The sequence below is a fragment of the Pipistrellus hanaki genome (assembly GCF_964339955.1).
Source record: "Pipistrellus hanaki genome assembly, chromosome: 3".
Classification (NCBI taxonomy): domain Eukaryota; kingdom Metazoa; phylum Chordata; class Mammalia; order Chiroptera; family Vespertilionidae; genus Pipistrellus; species Pipistrellus hanaki.
Genome location: NC_140505.1, coordinates 95,905,379 through 95,925,038, shown reverse-complemented (window position 1 = coordinate 95,925,038; position 19,660 = coordinate 95,905,379). Strand labels below are relative to the sequence as shown.

Below are 19,660 nucleotides of genomic sequence, written 5' to 3'. Positions count from 1 at the left end.
TATATATATTTTTTAAAAATCACATAGTCATATCAATTGATGCATAAAAAGCATTTGACAAAAGCCAACACCCTTTCTTGATTAAAACCCTCAGCAAGGTGGGAATAGAAGGATCATACCTCAACATAATAAAAGCCATATATGACAAACCCAGAGCCAACATCATACTCAATGGACAAAAACTAAAACCATTTCTCCTAAGAACAGGAACAAGTCAGGGATACACACTCTCACCACTCCTGTTTGACATAACACTGGAAGTATTAGCCATTGTGATCAGACAAGAAGAAATAAAAGGCATCCAAATTGGAAAAGAAGTAAAGCTGCCCTTATCTGCAGATGACATGATATTGTACATAAAAAACCCAAAAGACTCCATAAAAAAAACTAACAGACTTAATAAATGAATTCGGCAATGTAGCAGGATACAAAATGAATGCCAAGAAATCTATGGCATTTCTATACACCATTAGTGAACTTACAGAAAGAGAGACTAAAAAGAGCAATCCCATTTGCCATCACACCAAAAAATTAAGATAGCTAGGAATAAACTTAACTAAAGAGGTAAAAGACCTGTATTTGGAAAATTACAGGACACTGGAAAAAGAGATAGAGGAAGAAGTAAACAGATGGAAGAATATACTGTGTTCATGGATTGGTAGATTCAACATCATTAAAATGTCCATACTACCCAATCTACAGATTCAGTGCAATCCCCATTAAAATACCAATGGCATATTTCACAGACCTATCTCTCTCTCCCTCTTTCTGCCTCTTTGAAATCAATAAAAAAAAATATATTTTAAAAAGAACATTAACAATTTACTCATCAGAAAAATGTGTTTTATAACCTCAAAAGAAATGCTTACCCACCAAAAGCTATAAATCACTTAAGTTGGATATTGGTTGGGGATTTTTAGTAGTAAATAACATTAATTCCTAAACCCTTCAGTTATAGAATATTCAAGGCATATAAAAGTGTTGCTTTTCTACACTGCAATAGCTGAAATGTAGTTTAACTAATGGCTTTGTAAGATAGTCAAACACCAAAGCTGCAAATGATTCAGGGAGCCATGACAAGTATTTTCCACATGTTTGAAAATGTTTCAGCAGGTATTGATCTTTTGTTTTTATTTTCAAATTATTACTGCTGTACAATGACCATATTTATGAGCCTGCCACCTAAAAAGCATGAAGCGTTAATGTGTGGAATGAACAAATGAGCGTTTTCTTTAAATATGACACGTGCAATTTAAGTATGTTCCCTTTCATTTATTCACAGGATATGAGGTTTATTTGACATAATTGCTTGCACTTACAATTTAGTTATCATGAAGTAGGAATCCCCAACCCTGTGACACTCACAGCCGTAAAAATACAAGTTGAGAGATTTTAGTCCTTTCTTTCCCCGTTGACAGAGACACGGAAGGATCATTTTCTCGGAGTTTAGGAGAAAGGAGAAACTGCCCCCTCTCGTCCTTGGAAGTCATTTAAAGTCTGTAATGTCTCTGAGCAGCAGCGTCTGAGGAGGGAGTCATCGCGGGAGAGAATCCTCCAGGACCTGGGCCCGCTTCCCCGGTGGCCGGCGCGGTCCTGAGCTCGGTCACCGGCGACGCCTTTCCCGCGAGCACGTCCGTCCCCCGCGGGCGCGGCTGGCCCCGCGGAGCCGCACACCGGCGGGGGCGGCGCCACCTCCGCCGCGGCCCCTCCTCAGCCCGGCCCAGTCCGGCCCGCGGTCCCGGCAGCGGCGGCGTGCGGATCCCGACAGCATCCCGGGGACATGGGGGCCCTGGTGAGTACGCGCCGCCGGCGGAGGCTCCCCGCGCCGGTTCGCCCCGGACCCCGCTCGCCGGACGCCGAGGAGGGGCGGCGGGATCCGCCCGGGCCGGGCCGGGATGCGGCCGCGGCGGGAGGCGATGGCGCGGGCCGCTCACAGGCACTCGCAGCCCGCGGCGCAGCAGCCCGGCCGGCACACGCACACGCGCACGCCGCACGCGCCCCCGCGGCGGGCTCCGGGGGCGGCGCGGGGGGCGCGGGGGGCGCGGGGGGCGCGGGGCGGCGGCGGCGGCGGCGGCGCGGGGCGCGCGGGGCGCGGGGCGGGGCCGCGGGGCGCGCGGGGGCCGGTGTGCTCGGCGCCCATCCTCGGGCGCGGAGCGGCTGAGCGGCCTGTCCCGCAGGTCCGGACGCTGGCGGCCGGCGCGCTGCTGGCGATGCTGCTGTGGCCGGGCCGGGCGGGCGCCCCGAGGAGCGGCCGGCGGCCGGCGCGGGGCTGCGCGGACCGGCCCGAGGAGCTCCTGGAGCAGCTGTACGGGCGCCTGGCGGCCGGCGTGCTCGGCGCCTTCCAGCACACGCTGCAGCCCGGCCCGCGCGAGCAGGCGCGCAACGCCAGCTGCCCGGGGGGCCGGCCCGACCGCCGCTTCCGGCCGCCCACCCCGCTCCGCAGCGTGTCGCCCTGGGCCTACAGGTGAGCGGGAGCCGGGGCGGGCGGAGACTGGGGGAAGGGCAGCGGGGGTGAGAGGTAGGGTGGAGCGGGGGAGTGGAAGGGCGAGGCAGGGAGATGTGGGTACGGGGATGGGCGGGTGAAACGGGCGCATGCTGCGGCGGGGGAAAGCCAAGTAGGTAGGTGTCCCAGGACAGGTGGTGCGACTGGGTCGAGAGCAATTCAGTCCCACAAAGGCCCGCCACCTCCCTTGAAGAGAACCTGCTGCTCTGTACAGCTAGGCGCCACGTGATGTCTGGGTGGGAAGTATATAGGACATTGGTTCCGTACATTATAACGGAGCGATGATGCCACTAACCTATTGCCTAATGAGTCATAGCTCTCATAATAGTCTTGAGGCTTCTCAGCACAGAAGCTGCTCCCTTTGCATTTTCTATGGCCAATGCGGACCTCTCCAGGCCACAGGTGCTTCCCAAAGGTGGCTGAGGGCCTGAGGGCCAGCAGGGGGAGAGTATAACACAAGATAGTAGCGGTAGTTTGTAAAGACCCGTTGGGCACAGCTCCCAGTACAATTGGATCTCAGTCCTATATGAAAATAAATTCTAATGCAAAAAGTAAAACCACAAAAACAGATAAAAGCACGTTCAGTTATATTTATAATCTTGGAGGAGAGAAGGCCTACTTTGTAGACTCCAAATCATAAGAAACAAGATTCATCAATTCACTTATATAAATATACCCCATTTATTCTTGAAAAAATTTAATTTTAAAAAGAAAAATACAAGGGCAAAGAGGGAGGAATACCTGTGGCCCATGTCACTAAGGGGTCCTTCCCTAAAGAGCTCTTCCAAACCAGTTAAAGGAAGGCCTGGTGACACGCTGAGCAGGGCCGTGGACAGTCCCCAGAAAGGAGGTCAAATGACTCGGCACTGGAAACATGAAGAGATGCTGGACTTCAGGCACAATGAGTGAAATGCATGTTAAAACTGTACTGAAAAACTTTTTTTTTTTTTTTTCCAACCATCAGGCTCTGTTGTCAAGGTTGCAGGGAAAGGTGTCTTGTGCAGTAGAGGGTGTGCACTGATACAAAGTTGATGGAGGGCAGTTGAGTATTAATAAAATCACATGCTCTTCAACCCAGCAGTTCCACTTGGAATTCTACACTTGTCCGTGTTACAAGTGGTGTTTACTGTGGTAATAGCAAGGGATTAGAGTGTCCACCAGTAGGTAACTAGTTTGATTAATGCTCTAAAGTAGGGGTGTCGAACTCAATCAGAGAAGGGGCCAAAATCTAAAATCCAGCCTAAATCGCGGGCCGAATGGTTTACTGAACAGTCATAAACTGACAATGTCATAAACTGACAGCGGAGTGCAGTGATGACAGCGCGGTGCGGGCCACATTGCAAGGCCTGGCGGGCTGGATTTGGCCCACGGGCCTTGTGTTTGACACATGTGCTTAAAGGTACTATAGAGGGAAGGGGGCTGGTCTAAAAGTGCCTCAGTGGAGAATCTATCATCAGCATCAGAGAGGCAGGCAAGGCGCACAGTATAAGCAGTCCTCTGCCTGTGGCAGTAAAGAGAGAAGCAGTTACATAACAGACATATGTTAAGTGCTATTTTAAACTCCCCCCCCCCCCCCCCCCCCCCCACACACACACACACACACACTGGGGCATCTTTGGAATCTGGCTATCATGATGCCTCTCAAGAGGGGATAAGGGTGGGAAGGAGACAAGACTTTCACTTTTGTTTTGACTATTTCCTGCCTTGTTCATCCATTCCTTATTTTAAAAACATCTTAATTTTTAAATAGAGGCTAGAAAGGGAAGTTCAGTAACCATGAGGACACAGCAGATACTAAAGAAACGAAGCTCCACAGGTAACAATGGCCCTTGATTTCCTGAGAGCACAGGAGTGAAGGACAACTCGGTAGCTTTCCCAGAGCTCCTTGCGACCCAGCGCTGGGCTGACCACCGATGAAGAACTCGGCTTGGAGAGCATAAAGAATTGGGCCATGCCCTAGCTGGTTTGGCGCAGTGGATAGAGCATCAGATTGCAGACTGAAGGGTCTCAGGTTTGATTCTGGCCAAGGGCACATGCCTGGGTTGCCGGCTTTATCCCCAGTAGAGGATGTGCAAGAGGCAGCCAATCAATGATTCTCTCTTATCATTGATGTTTCTATCTCTCTTTCCCTCTCCCTTACTCTCTGAAATCAATAAAAAAAAATCAATAAAAAGTAATAATTGGGCCAGGATCAGACAGTAAATGGACCCTGTGATTCCATCAGAGGATATCCCATGCTGCTGACCAATGCATTATTAGAAAATCAACATTCAACCTCCAAAATATAAAAATATTTTCTCATTTATTTTGTGGCATCATGTTTGTTTCTCTTGAGCTCTAAAAACAAAAATGCCAAAAATAGAATCAATACGTTCTTTTTAAGCTAAATTGACATAGTCAGGAATATATTGTAAGAACAGTGAGGTTTATGAAGATTGAAAGATACACTCACTTGTGTGGAAATCCTAAATATAAACACTTCCTAGTACTCTGAATAGTTTTTATTGTTTATATTTTTAAGTTCTGGGTAGTAACCTAAAGATAGCTTTACTCTAGGAAATGAATAGTGCACAACCATTTGTTTTCAGGCTTCGTTACTTTCTCACATAGCCCTTCTCCTGCAGGGAATGTAAGAGGCTACACCCAAATTTATTTTTTAGTCAACAGTCCCATGGAGAGCAGTAACAGCAAAGAAATAAAAGGAAAGAAACAGGACCAGGAGTGAAGGAGGAGGACAGGGAATGGGAAGTCTTAAAAACGGGGGACCATCAGGGCAGCCCAGGCGCTGGGTGGGCCATTAGTAAACATCAGTGAAGCTGATGTCTTTCTATGGAAAGTCTGTGATGACCCACATCCTGAGTGGTTCAGGGTTGGGCTCTGGTGAAGGGCCAACCACAAATGACAGAGATGAGACGAGAAATAATAATTTGAAAATTGGGGGGCCAGGTGGGAGCCCAATGCAAGAGGAAGGATTCCACTTGTGCTGTCTTTGCCATCCATTTATTCAGTTTGGGATCCACCTACAGCCCTTAGGCAGGCAATTCCAGCAACAGACAGACTGTCTTATCAGTGAGGATTTACATGACTGTCTGGTTGGGAAGTTGCTTCAGCTACCATTGTCTAGACTAAACAGTTGGTGCAGCTCTGACCTTCGCCAGGGCTCACTGCTCCCCAGCCTTCCAGGCTCCTGTCCACACCGCTCTGCCAGTGAAGACAATGGGCAGCTTCCAACATCTCCCCCTTCTCTTTTCCTTCATAAATCTTGAAAACTGAATGCCGCCTAAAGGGTTTGAGTCATTTTTAAGACTCTTCATTCCTCATCTGCAGACTAGAAATAAACATATGAGAACAAAAATGAGACAAGCAGTAGTGGTTATGCTGAGATGCAAATGCAAGAATACCCTTGCACTAGGCTGCGGACTTTATCACCCATCCACAGGACTGGAGACTTGAATGCCAACAATTCAATCTCAAACTGGCTGTCAGTTCTTTTTTGTATAGACAAGGTCTTCGTTACATTTTCTGTAACTGAGGGTGAAGGGATGGAAAAACTGAGAAGTTTGAACAGTTTGTAGCATGGATGAAGCAGCAATGCCCACATAAATAAGTGACATTATAAGGGCAAAAATTCCTGCAATTAACATTCCAAGAAATCATTTTTGTCTTTTTTAGATTTTTACCAGGTCATGTAACAGTTGGTAGGTTTGATGAGATTCCCAAGGCTCAGGTTACTAGGAACCCAAGCAGAAGCCAGTCGTTTTAAAATCACGAGGGAATCCTTTTGGAATATAGAATTAATACAATGGGATAGTGTGCAGCCTGTGCATAACACCTCATACAGATGGCTTGTAGCATTAAGGCACATCTGGATGGAGCCTGAGAGGAGTACAGAAGGATCAAACACACAGGAGGTGGCAAATACTGCCTCGTTGGGAGTTCCCCATAAGGTACAAATGGAATTATCTGAGCTATAATTAAAACTATACCATTTAACAGGTGCAAGTGCAGCAGCTAATTTCCGTTGCATGTTTTGTAGGGGCCAATTGTCATGTGGTAACTGGATCCAACAGATCCTCCTCCAGGCCATGAAATGGAGGGCTTTGCATCAACATGTGGACAGGATGCGGTCCCCTCCATTTTAGGGTCCGATTGTTACTCTGCTCAGACCCAGAGGGGCTCCAATCCACAAAGGAAAACTGTTGCTAAGTTAGTTGGTGGTCGGGTAACCACTATAACAGTCTTGCCAATTAATTTCTTCCTCGGTGGGGTGTGGTGTCATTGACAAGACTTTTTATATAATGGCTTAGTGGGGTGTCTTAGTAAAGTTACATTTACTGTACCTCTCCCCAGAGCAAGTATGTTGGTATGTTCTTTCATCTGTTTACGTCTTCCTCTACCTCTTTTTTCAGTGTCTGTAGTTTTCCGCATATAGGTCTTTTTATCTCCTTGATTAAGTTTATTCCCAGCTATCTTAATTTTTTTGGTGCGATGGTAAATGGGATTGCTTCTTCAGTCTCTCTTTCTGTAAGTTCACTGTTGCTGTATAGAAATGCCATAGATTTCTTGGCGTTAATTTTGTATCCTGCTACATTGCCAAATTTATTTTAATAAGTCTGTTTTTTGATGGAATCTTTCGGTTTTTTTATGTACAATATCATGTCATCTGCAAATAAGGACAGCTTTACTTCTTCTTTTCCAATTTGGATGCCTTTTATTTCTTCTTCTTGTCTGATCACAATGGCTAAAACTTCCAGTACTATATCAAACAGGCGTGGCGAGAGTGGACATCCCTGTCTTATCCCTGTTATTAAGGGAAATGGTTTTGGATTTCGCCCATTGAGTATGATGTTTGCTGTGGGTTTATCATATATAGCTTTTATTGTGTTGAGGTGTGATCATTCTATTCCAACCTTGTTGAGAGTTTTTATCAAGAAAGGGTGTTGGATTTTATCAAATGCTTTTTCTGCATCAATTGATATGACTATATGATTTTATCTCTCAGTTTGTTTATGTGATGTATCACGTTTATTGATTTGCAGATATTATACCATCCTTGAATTCCTGGGATAAATCCTACTTGGTTATGGTGTATGATCTTTCTGATGTTCTGCTGGATCCGATTTGCTAGAATTTTGTTGAAGATTTTGGCATCTATGTTCATGAGGGATATTGGCCTGTAATTCACTTTCATTGTGTTGTCTTTGTCTGGTTTTGGTAGTAGGGTGATGCTGAATTCATAGAATTTCCCTCCTCTTGAATTTTCTGGAATAGTCTGAGGAGTCTTGGTTCTTCCTTGAATGTTTGGCAAAACTCCCTGTGAAGCCGTCTAGCCTCGGGCTTTTGGAAGATTTTTTATGACTGCTTCAAGTTCTTACATAGTTATTGGCCTATTAAACTGTTTAGATCACATGTGTCAAACACAAGGCCCGCGGGCCAAATCCAGCCTGCCAGGCCTTGCAATGTGGCCCGCACCACGCTGTCATCACTGCACTCCGCTGTCAGTTTATGACATTGTCAGTTTATGACTGTTCAGTAAACCATTCGGCCCGCAATTTAGGCTGGATTTTAGATTTTGGCCCCTTCTCTGATTGAGTTCGACACCTCTAGTTTAGATTCTTCCTGATTGAGTTTTGGAAGGTTGTATTTTTCTAGGAATATTTCCATTTCCTCAAGGTTGTCCAATGTGTTGGAATAAAGTTGTTCGTAGTATTTTGTAACAATCCTTTGTATTTCTGTGGGGTCTGTTGTTATTTCACTTCATTTCTGATTTTGTTTGAGTCCTCTCTCTTTGTTTCTTGGTTAGCCTGTCTAGAGACTTATCAATCTTGTTTATTCTTTCAAAGAACCAGCTCTTGGTTTTGTTGATCTTTTGTATTGTTTCTTTGGTCTCTATGTTGTTTATCTCTGCTCTGATCTTTATTATTTCCTTCCTTCTGCTTACACTGAGCTTTACTTCTTGCTCTTTAGGATTAGGTAATATATTATCATTATTTCTTGTTTTTTGCAGTAGCTTGTAGAGCTATGAACTTCCCTCTCAGGACTGCTTTTGCTGTGTCCCATAGATTTTTGGATTGTTGTGTTTTCATTGTCATTTGTTGCCATGATGTTTTTTTATTTCTTCCTTGATCTCTCTGGTAACCCAATTATTGTTTAACTGCTTGCTGTTTAGTCTCCATGTGTTAGATTTTTTTAGATTGTCTTTAGTGTAGTTGATTTCCAGTTTTATGCCACTGTGGTCTGAGAAGATACTTGGTATGATTTCTATCTTCTTGAATTTGAGGAGACTTTGACTATGTCCCAGCATATGACCTATCTTTGAAAATGACCCATGTGCACTTGAGAAGAATTTATCTTCTGTGGGTTTGGGGTGAAATGTACTAAAGATGTCAATTAATTCCATCTGGTCTAATAAGTCATTTACGATTGGTGTTTTCTTTGCTGATTTTTTGTTTAGAGGATTTGTACAGTGGTGATAGTGGGGTATTAGAGTCTCCTACTATGAGTGTATTGCTGTCAATCTCTCCCTTGCTTAACTCTAGGAGTTTTTTGTTTTGTTTTGTTTTGCTTTTTGCTTTTTGTTTTTTGTTTAATGTATTTGGGTGTTCTTGTATTGGGTGTGTAAATGGTCACCAGATTTATTTCATCTTGGATTGCTTCCTTTAGTATTATGAAGTGGCCTTCCTTATCTCTTTTTATGTCTTTAACTTTGAGATCTAATTTCTCAGATATAAGTATTGATACCCATATATAAGCTTCTTCTTCTTCTTCTTTTTTTTTCATTTCCATTCGCCTGGAAAACCTTTTTCCATCCCTTCACCCTCAGTCTCTGTGCATCTTTTTTTTTCTGAGGTGAGTTTCTTGCAGACAACAGATATATGGGTCTTGTTTTCTTTTCCAATCTGTTACCCTGTGTCTTTTGATTGGGGCATTTAATCCATTTACATTTAAAATTATCATTGATAGGTACTTGTTTTTCACCATTCTTATTCTTTACCTCTGTGTTCCTTCTTTGCTTCCTATATTCTTTTTATTTTATTATTATTATTATTATTATTATTATTTTAAATAAATTTTTTATTGTTCATATTATTACAAATGTTCCTCTCCCCCCCCCCCCCCATTACTCTCCTCCACCAGGTTCCCATCCCACCCTCTGCCCTTTCCCCACCCTCCATTGTCCTCATCCATAGGTGCACAGTTTATGTTCAGTCTCTTCCCACATCCCCCTCTCCCCTGTTCCCCAAGAATCGTCAGTTCACTCCCCTTCCATACCTCTGATTCTATTATATTCACCAGTTAATATTGTTCATCAGATTTTTTTTTTTTAATTTCCTTGGTTTTTAGATTCACTTGTTGATAGTTACGTATTTGTTGTTCATAATTTTTATCTTTATTTACTTTCTCTTCTGAAAGAACCCCCTTCAGCAATTCATATAATTCTGGTTTGGCGGTGACGAACTCCTTTGGCTTTTTTTTTTATTAGTGAAGCTCTTTATCTGGCCTTTGATTCTGAGTGATAGCTTTGCTGGGTAGATTATCTTTGGCTGTAGGTTCTTACTATTCATCACCTTGAATATTTCTTGCCATTCCTGTCTGGCCTGCATGGTTTCTGTTGAGAAATCAGCTGACAATCGTATAGGTGCTCCTTTATAGGTAACTATCTGCTTTGCTTTTGCTGCTTTTAATATTCTCTCTTTGTCTTTTGCTCTTGGCATTTTAGTTATGATGTGTCTTGGTGTGGTCCTCTTTGGATTCCTTTTGTTTGGAGTTCTGTGCGCTTCCTGGACTTGTAAGTCTATTTCTTTCACCAGGTGGGGAAGTTTTATGTCACTATTTCTTTCAGTATGTTTTCGATATCTTGCTCTCTGTCATCTTCTGAGACCCCCATAATTCTGATGTTGGTTCGCTTGAAGTTGTCCCAGAGGTTTCTTATATTATCTTCAACTTTCTGGATTCTCTTGTCTTCTTGTTTCTGCGGAGGAGTGTCTTCTGGCTATTTATGTTCCAAATCTTTGACTTGATTCTTGCGATCTTCCATTCTGTTTTTAGGACTCTGTATAATATTTTTTATTTTAGACAATGTATTCTTTATTTCTTGTTGATCCCTTATCATTTCTCGTTGATTCCTTATTAATTCTAGTTGATCCCTTTTCATATCCTCATAGGACTTATCGATCTTTTCTAGGAAATTCTTGAAAAACCTTATAAGCGTAGATTTGAACTCTATATCCAGTCACTTTTTGTCCTTCATTTCTTTCGTTTGTGATCTATTTCATTGTCGCATTTTCGCAGCTTCCCTGATGGGGCGGTGTTTCAGGGTGGAGCCTACAGCCTTGGCTTCCGTCAGCCCCGCCCTATGCTGCTCCTGTGTCTCAGGGTCTTTCAGTACTCGTTGCAAGCACCTCTGAGAGAAAGGTGCCCTCGATTTCGCCTGCTACCAAACAGTCTATGCTCTCCCACAATGAGCCCGGTATTGGGGTTCAGTTCAGTTGGAAGTGGAGTTGGAGGTGGCGTTCAGAGCAGTCTGGAGCCCCTGTCTCCTTCCCGCCAGAGTAATCCCGCGGCACAGCCGACCTTCCCTTCTCTGCGCTCAGTGTGCGCGCCTCCGGGACCTCCTTTCGCCTCTTCCCCGGGGTCCCGCCTTACAGCCCGGCTTCCTCTGGATGAGCCTGGGTCCCCGGGGTCTGGGGAACTGGGGTTCAGAGCAGTCAGGGGCCCAGCACAGTCGGAGTTTTATCTCCTTCCCGCTAGGGAACGCCCGCCAGGCACTCCGCCTCCCCCTCCTCTCTGGCTCCGTCCTCTCCGCGCGCCATGTCTCCGTACCTTGGGTTTTTCCAGCTCCTCTGCGCCTCCTTCTGGTTTTCTCCTTGCTTCTCGCTGTAGAATTTCCAGTCAGTCAACCTTCCTGTAGTTCTGGGCAATGTCCGTTTTATATTTTAGTTGTATTTTATTGAAATTGTTGTGTGCAGCTGCGGCTAGGTGTTCACCTGGGCGCAGCCATCTTGGATCCAGCGGGGGTTCCTTTATATGTAACTTTCTGTCTCTCTCTGGCCGCTTTTAAGATTCTTACTTTGTTGTTGGTGTTTGCCATTTTAAATATAATGTGCCTTGGAGTTGGACTTTGAGGTTCATTTTGCTTGGGACTCTGAGCTTCTTGGATTTGTGTGGGTTTTGTCTTCCCTATATCAGAATGTTTTCTGTCATTATTCCTTTAAACAGGTTTTCTATTCCTTGCTCAGTTTCCTCTCCTTCTGGAATCCTTATTATGCAGATGTTGTTTTGTTTCATGTTGTCCAAAAGTTCCCTTAGGCTCTCCTCCTGCTTTTTAATTTTTTTTTCCTAGAAGCTGCCCTGATTGAGTATTTTTCCCCCACCTTGTCTTCTAGCTCACGGATGCGGTCCTCTGCTTCTTCTAGTCTACTCTTGATGCTTTCTATTGAGTTCTTTACAGCAGTGATGTCATTTTTCATTTCTTCTTGGTTCTTCATTTCCTCTTGGTTCTTACTCATATTGTCAAATTTGTCTTTCATTCTTTTCATCCACCTTATGACCATTTCTCTGCATTAATTTTCTGACAGGTTGTTAGCCTGTATTTCGTTTACTTCCTTTTCTGGTGATGGCCCCCCCCCCCCCCCCCTTTTTTTTTTTTTTAATATGCAAGCTGTTTCTTTGTCTCCCCATGGTCTCTCTTCTCTGGATGTCTGGTTATGTAGTTCCCTCTTTTCCAATGATTTAAAGGCACAAAATACAACACAACCAGGTATAAAACACAAGGCACTGAACAGAAATATATTCATGTTATTGATAATCCCTAATAAAGTTTGACCACCAGAGAAAGGCAAATTAGGAAATAGGAGAGGAAGAAGAGGAAAGAGGGGGGAAAAGGAGTGTCAGAATGAAATTGGGAAAAGGGAAAAAAAGTAAGAGAGAAAAGAGACTAAGGAAGAAAAGGATAACAAACTATATATATATGGGGAGAAAACTCCAGTAGAACAACCACTAATCCCAGCAAATGCCAGCAACAAGTACCTGAAGATTAATACAAACTACAAACAACAACTAAAATCAAGCAAGGCAGGGGAAAACAGAAGCAGAAAACAAGGCAAAAAAAAAGCAAAACTATCTCACAAAAAAGCATAAAGAATTGATATAGTCAACATTCAAGGAAACAACAGGATAAGAACAAAGAGAAAAACAATTTTTTGGATAGTTAAGACAGAAGAGAGAGATGTGTATGGAGTTGGAGCAGGGGTTTTTAAATTAGATATATAAGTAGGGTGATATTTTAACAGGGTAAACAGAAAGAATAGGGAAAATCTAAAGCAGGAAAAGGGTAAGAGAAACATGTCATCAAAAGGGGAAAGGTTAGAAAGAGAGTAATGGCATAAAGGTAGAGTTGAGATCGGGTAAAATGATGCTAAAGAAAAGATGAAAATAGAATGTAGAACACTAATCCCAAAGTAAAATAAAGTGAAAAGAAAATGACACTTTAAAAATAAAAAATACAAATAAAAATGTTTTTTAAAAAAAGTAAAAAAATTAGTTTCTTAAGTAAAATATAAAGAAAATAAAAATAAAAAACAATAAAAAATAAAAAGCAAAAAAAATGTGCAGTAGTGAAGGTCATTCACTTCCTCTATTCTGTTTGGCACACCTGTTTCCCAATCAGGAAAGTGTTCTACTGCTTGTCAGTGTTGTAAGCCAGTCCTGATTTTTAAGCAGGCCATGTCTTAATTTCTTGTATTCTTTTATTTTTTATTACACAAGAGTCAATTTGTGATTCAGCCCCCTGGGTGGCAGTGTTTCTTGATTGACTTTTGGGTCTATTTGGCCTCTCTAGCCTGTGTTTAGATCCTTCTTTCCCTGTTGCACTCAGTACCGGTTTGTGGGAGTGGGCTTCCTCAGAGCTGGCTCTCCGATGGTTACTGCTCACTCTGATCCCCAGGTTCCAGAGAAACAACTTTCCCCTGCAGTCTCCCAGGGTGTCCCCACCTGGGTGGTCCAACATATTGGGCTTAGTAATCAGAAGCAAGGATTTGAAGAGGAAAAAGCCCAAGTGTGCAAACAACAGGGCTGCAGACAAGTCTGGGTATCCCCATTTTCCCCTTGGGTCCAAGCAACTGGCACACTTTTAAGATCCTTAGGCTTTTCTTTTGCGTCAGAACAAATTGGGTTGATTTTTATTTTTTTTAAATTTTATTTATTTTTAATAAATCTTTATTGTTCATATTATTACAAATGTTCCTCATTTTTTCCCCCTCCATTGCTCCCCTCCACCAGGTTCCCACCCCACCCTTTGCCCTTTCCCCAACCCTCATTGTCCTCATCCATAGGTGCACAGTTTATGTTCAGTCTCTTCCTGCACCACCCCACTCCTCTTTTCCCTGAGAATCATCAGTCCACTCCCCTTCCATACCTCTGATTCTCTTATATTCAGTTAATATTGTTCATCAGATTTTTTTAATTCCCTTGGTTTTTAGATTCACTTGTTGATAGTTATGTATTTGTTATTCATAATTTTTATCTTTATTTTCTTCCTCTTCCTAAAGAACCCCCTTCAGCAATTCATATAATTCTGGTTTGGCGGTGATGAACTCTTTTAGCTTTTTTTCACTTGTGAAGCTCTTTATCTGGCCTTCGATTCTGAGTGATAGCTTTGCTGGGTAGAGTATTTTTGGCTGTAGGTTCTTGCTATTCATCACCTTGAATATTTCTTGCCATTCCCATCTGGCCTGCATGGTTTCTGTTGAGAAATCAGCTGACAATCGTATGGGTGCTCCTTTATAGGTAACTACCTGCTTTTCTCTTGCTGCTTTTAATATTCTCTCTTTGTCTTTTGCTCTTGGCATTTTAATTATGATGTGTCTTGGTGTGGTCCTCTTTGGATTCCTTTTGTTTGGTGTACTGTGCGCTTCCTGGACGTGTAAGTCTATTTCTTTCACCAGGTGGGGGAAGTTTTCTGTCACTATTTCTTCTAATATGTTTTCAATATCTTGCTCTCTCTCTTTTTCTGGGACCCCCATAATTCTTATGTTGGTTTGCTTGAAGTTGTCCCAGAGGTTTCTTACATTATTTTCAACTTTCTGTATTCTCTTGTCTTCTTGTTTCTGTGGAGAAGTGTCCTCTGGCTCTTTGTGTTCCAAATCTTTGACTTGATTCTTGCGATCTTCCATTCTGTTTTTAGGACTCTGTATAATATTTTTTATTTCAGACAATGTATTCTTTATTTCTAGTTGATCCCTTTTCATATACTCATAGGTTTCGTTTATTTCATCGGCCTTTTCTAGGAAATTCTTGAAAAACCTTATAACCATGGTTTTGAACTCTATATCCAGTCACTTGTTGTCCTCCATTTCTTTCGTTTGTGATCTGTTTCCTTGTCTTGGCATTTCCGCTGCTTTCCTGAGTTAGTAGGGTGGCTTTGTGTGTTAAGGTGTCCTATATGGTTCAGTGGGTCAGCCTCCCAGTTATCTGAGGTGGACACTCTTGGTGTATCCCTTTGTGGACTGTGTGTACAGCCTTATTGTACAATAGTTAAGTCTTGATTGTTGTTGGTATCACTGGGAGGAACTGACCTCCAGGCCAATTGGCTGTGAGGATCAGCTGTGTTTATGCCGGGAGACAGCCTTATTTGACTAGACTTGGAAAATTGCAAAAGCCTCTGTGTTCAGCTTGGATGGAGCGGAGTTTCAGGGTGGAGCCTACAGACTTGGCTTACCGTCAACCCCGCCCTTTGAGGTTCCTGAGTCTCAGTGTTCTTCAGTGTCTTTGGTACTCGCTGCAAGCACCTCTGAGAGAAAGGTGCCCTCATGCTTTGCCCACTACCAGACAGTCTAGTCTCTCCCCCAATGAGCCCAGAACTGGGGTTCAGTGCAGTTGGAAGTGGGGTTCAATGCAGTCTGGAGCTTTTGTCTCCTTCCCGGGTGGGCAATTCAGCGGCACAGTCAACAGTCCATCTGCGTGCAATGTGTGCACCACCGGGGCTCTGCTTTTCGCCACTCCCCTGAGTTTCCACCTTACTGCCTAGATTCCCTCTGAATGAGCCTGGGTCCCCAGGGTCTCGCCCAGAACTGAGGTTCAGCACAGTCTGGAGCATTTATCTCCTTCCCGCTAGGGAATGCCAGCCAGGCACTCAGCCGCCCCTCTTCTTCGACTTCGTCCTTTCCCCCCTCACGCACCATGTCTCCGTACCTTAGGCTTTTACAGCTCCTCTGATTTTCCTTCTGGTTTTCTCTCTCCTTCTAGTTGTAGAATTTCCAGTCAGTCAACTTTCCTGTAGTCCTGGATAATATGTCTATTTTGTATTTTACCCTGTTTCCCCGAAAATAAGACAGTGTCTTATATTAATTTTTGCTCCCAAAGATGCACTAGGTCTTATTTTCAGGGGATGTCTTATTTTTCCATGAAGAAGAATATGGTACACATTTATTGTTAAATGAAAATAAAGGAAATTTGCCGAAACCGGTTTGGCTCAGTGGATAGAGCGTCGGCCTGCGGACTGAAGGATCCCAGGTTCGATTCCGGTCAAGGGCATGTACCTTAGTTGCTGGCACATCCCCAGTGGGGGGGTGCCAGAGGCAGCTGATCGATGTTTCTCTCTCATCGATGTTTCTAACTCTCTATCCTTCTCTCTTCCTCTCTGTAAAAAGTCAATAAAAATATATTTAAAAAGAAAAGAAAAGAAAGGAAATTTATTATCTGTATACGGTACAGTAGTATGGTAGTTGTCTACGCAAACTAGACAAACTGTGAATCCTACAGTATCAAGAATTTACTCATTTATTCAATGACAATCATGTCATCATCTTCTGGAACATCATCCTAACAATCCAATTCCTGAATTTCCTGGTGAATTTCTCGTGACTCCATTTCTTTCAGAATCAGTGGACCAAATCTCTCATGTTTAGCCTAGGGGGGCCTTATTTTTGCGGGGATGCCTTATATTTCACTCAGAAGGAAACTTGTAAGTAGGTCTTATTTTCAGAGGATGTCTTATTTTCTGGGGAACACGGTAGTTATATTTTTTGAAATTGTTGTGCAAGGCTGCAGTTAGGTGTTTACCTATGCCGCCATCTTGGTTTCTCTCTGGGTTACTTTTTAGATTTCCCTCTGTTAGCATCTCTGAGGACCCCATTTCACATTCATGATTCACGCCAGCCCCAACAGCCACCTACTTTTCTAGGAACAGACCTTCCCCAGTCCTCCATCTCCCACAGTGCGCATGTTTCTTTCTCCCAGAGACCTCACCGTATTCCAGGTGAAATCTCACCTTTCTGTGGTGGAGTGTAGACCTCCTCTGAAACTGCTTGATTTGGAACTGGTGTTCTGCGGCTCACATCTGTTCCGTGGTCTCCACAGTTGCAACTTTTCAAGCTTTCAATATAATCCACTTTCCCCTTCAAGATGGTGCGGTCTCCACATATGGGTTGGTTGCTCTGAGAGGGAACCCAGCAGCAGTGGGGGCTGCCCAGTCAAGGTAACCCCGTCCAGCAGTCCCCCACCTTCTCCTTTAGCTGGCGTTTAGCTGGCCTTTCACTCACCAACAAATACTCCCTGTGTGACTCTCAGCTGTTCCTTCTTTCTGCTCTGGGACAAGGCTCAGAACACGTCTGTCTATTCTCCCACCATTTCCCCCCCGAGTTTTGAGATTTTAAATCCAATTATAATTTTAGAAGGTATTTTCTTCGGAAAATTTTTAACAATTTACTGACTTTCAGTGGCTTCAATGCTAAAGTTTTATTTTATTTTACTTTATTTTATTTTATAAAAATAGGAGTGCCCCCAAGATTTGGGAGACAACCTTGGAATGCAGTACATTATTATACAAAAATTACCCTTTAATACTGAAATCTTCGGATTGTCTTCGCCATCTTTCTTTTGAGAAAAAGCAGTCTTTGGTTTTTTTTTTTTTGTAGCATCGTAAAGAGATTAAATTTAGCTCAAAACTATCTAAAATCTGAAATCATACAGTGCACACATTTGTTTTAAGCTAGCTTTCTCTCTTCACAAGCACAGAAATCCCAGACACATTCCTATATTTTTAAAACTTTTAAATTACAAACGGGGGAAAAACATGGCAAAGATGCAACTTTTAACAATAGCATTCTTGGGAGTGGGTGTCCTTCTTTTAGGATTACCAAATGACTTGTCAGTGGGCTGGGACCTTTTTTAGTTACTTCCTTTTACCTAGGGAATTTTTTTAGGACCTATGTTATTGGCCATGTGTATTGCTCATATTCTTTCTCTCCCCATTCCCACATTCTATTTGTTCTGGGGAAACTCAGCAATGGCCTGACCATCTATCACTTCATTTAAATTAAATTAAAATTATGCTTAATAAACTAGCAATAAACAACAAAAACAGATAAAACAGTAATTAATAGAAAAATACCCAATAATTTTCTTTTTAGTATCGAGGACATAAAAGAGGTTTTAATCTTCATTAATTTAATTGAGAGGTGGAATGCTCACACCTTTCCCTAGAGCACCACCTTGTGTCCTTTTTGGTTGCCTACATTATTACTTTTTTTTAATTTCCTGTTCTTCCATAAAATCTAATTTGCTTATATGCCTGTTGCACATAATTTAGGTGATTTTGCACATCAATATATGTCCCTGTCCTGCCATTTCATAAGTTATTTGGGCATTCAGCCTGCAGTTTGCGTGGGCTTGCTCCTGACATTTCTCCAAAAATTTTCCCTTCCTTAGTAAATAATCTCCATCCAGAATTGTGGGAACCAGAGAATACCAATCATAAGGAGCTAAGAATGCTTCAGAAATGTTATTCATAATTTTTCCCGTAAAAGTAGCTGCCGGACCATTCTGAAGTACACTTTCTCATAAGACCTTTTTTATTTTAAAGTCAAATTTAAAAAAAAAAAAAAAGTATTTTATTGATTTTTCACATAGAGCAGTGTTTCCCAAACTTCTCTCATGAAGAGAATCACCTAGTGGAGTATATATTCCCAAAAATTCTAGTTTAGCACTTCTTAGTTGGGATTCAGGAATCTGTATTTTAACAACTCCACCAGGTGATTCTCATCATGAGAGAAGTTTGGGAAACACTAACATAGAGGAAGAGAGAGGGATAGAGAGTTAAAAACATTGATGAGAGAAAAACATCGATCAGCAGCCTCTTGCACACCCCCTACTGTGGATGTGCTTGCAACCAAGGTACATGCCCTTGACCGGAATCACACCTGGGTCCTTTCAGTCCACAGGCCAACGCTCTATCCACTGAGCCAGACCGGTTTTGGCTAAAGTCAAATTTTTCATGGCATTTTATTTGATTCAGGAGCTGTGGGTCAGCTACCCATTTAATAGGAAAAGCAAGTCTTTCTTCCTCTGACATGTCCTTTAATCCTTCTCTGGTGGCTCTTTGTATAATTCTGTTAATGGTGAATTAAACATTTCAGGATTAGGCCGAAACCGGTTTGGCTCAGTGGTAGAGCATCGGTCTGTGGACTGAAAGGTCCCAGGTTCGATTCCGGTCAAGGGCATGTACGTTGGTTGCGGGCACATCCCCGGTATGGGGTGTGCAAGCGGCAGCTGGTCGATGTTTCTCTCTCATTGACGTTTCTAGCTCTCTATCTCTCTCCCTACCTCTCTGTAAAAATTCAGTAAAATATATTTTTTTAAAAAAATGAGGCTGGGTGGCTTATCCAGCAGGATCTTATTTAAACATTTCAGGATTAAGACATGGAGGTGGAGGGGACCATGAAGGCCATTCCTCTAATTTTTCTTTTTGCTCCTCTCTGGGAGCAGACGGTGCAAAGGAGGATATTATCCTCCTTAGCATCTCTAAAAGGCTCTAGCAAATTAAATACCGTGTGCCACAAGGAGAAACAGTTTAGAGGCAAGTTTTTCCCCTGCTGCTGAGCTTTTATGACCCACTCTTTGCCAACATTCAAGATCTAATGTACCTTCTTCAGGAAACCAAGTGTTATGTTTTTAACATCAAGCAAAAACTGTAAGAAAATACATTCTGAAACTTTAATTCCTTAAGCATGCAAACCAAAAGTCTACAATAAAGTTTCTTACTTTTTAACCGAATTCTGCCCTATTAGCCCTTGACTGGAATCACACCTGTGCAAGAGGCAGCTGGTCGATGTTTCCAGGAGGGTGGAAGAATTCCACCCTCCTGGCTAAAAAAAGACA

At 42.9% G+C, this 19,660-nt stretch overlaps 1 protein-coding gene across 1 annotated transcript in view; it reads left to right on the top strand.

Annotated features, from left to right (window-relative positions):
- Nucleotides 1-1,266: 1,266 nt before the first annotated feature.
- The window catches only part of IL17D (interleukin 17D), a 39,091-nt gene continuing 20,697 nt past the window's right edge, over nucleotides 1,267-19,660 (top strand). Inside the window, exons 1-2 of the mRNA XM_084878647.1 lie at nucleotides 1,267-1,792; nucleotides 2,178-2,464. Of these exons, the coding sequence (XP_084734773.1) occupies nucleotides 1,781-1,792; nucleotides 2,178-2,464 (299 nt within the window). The 5' untranslated portion in view covers nucleotides 1,267-1,780. The remainder of the gene's footprint in view (nucleotides 1,793-2,177; nucleotides 2,465-19,660) is intronic.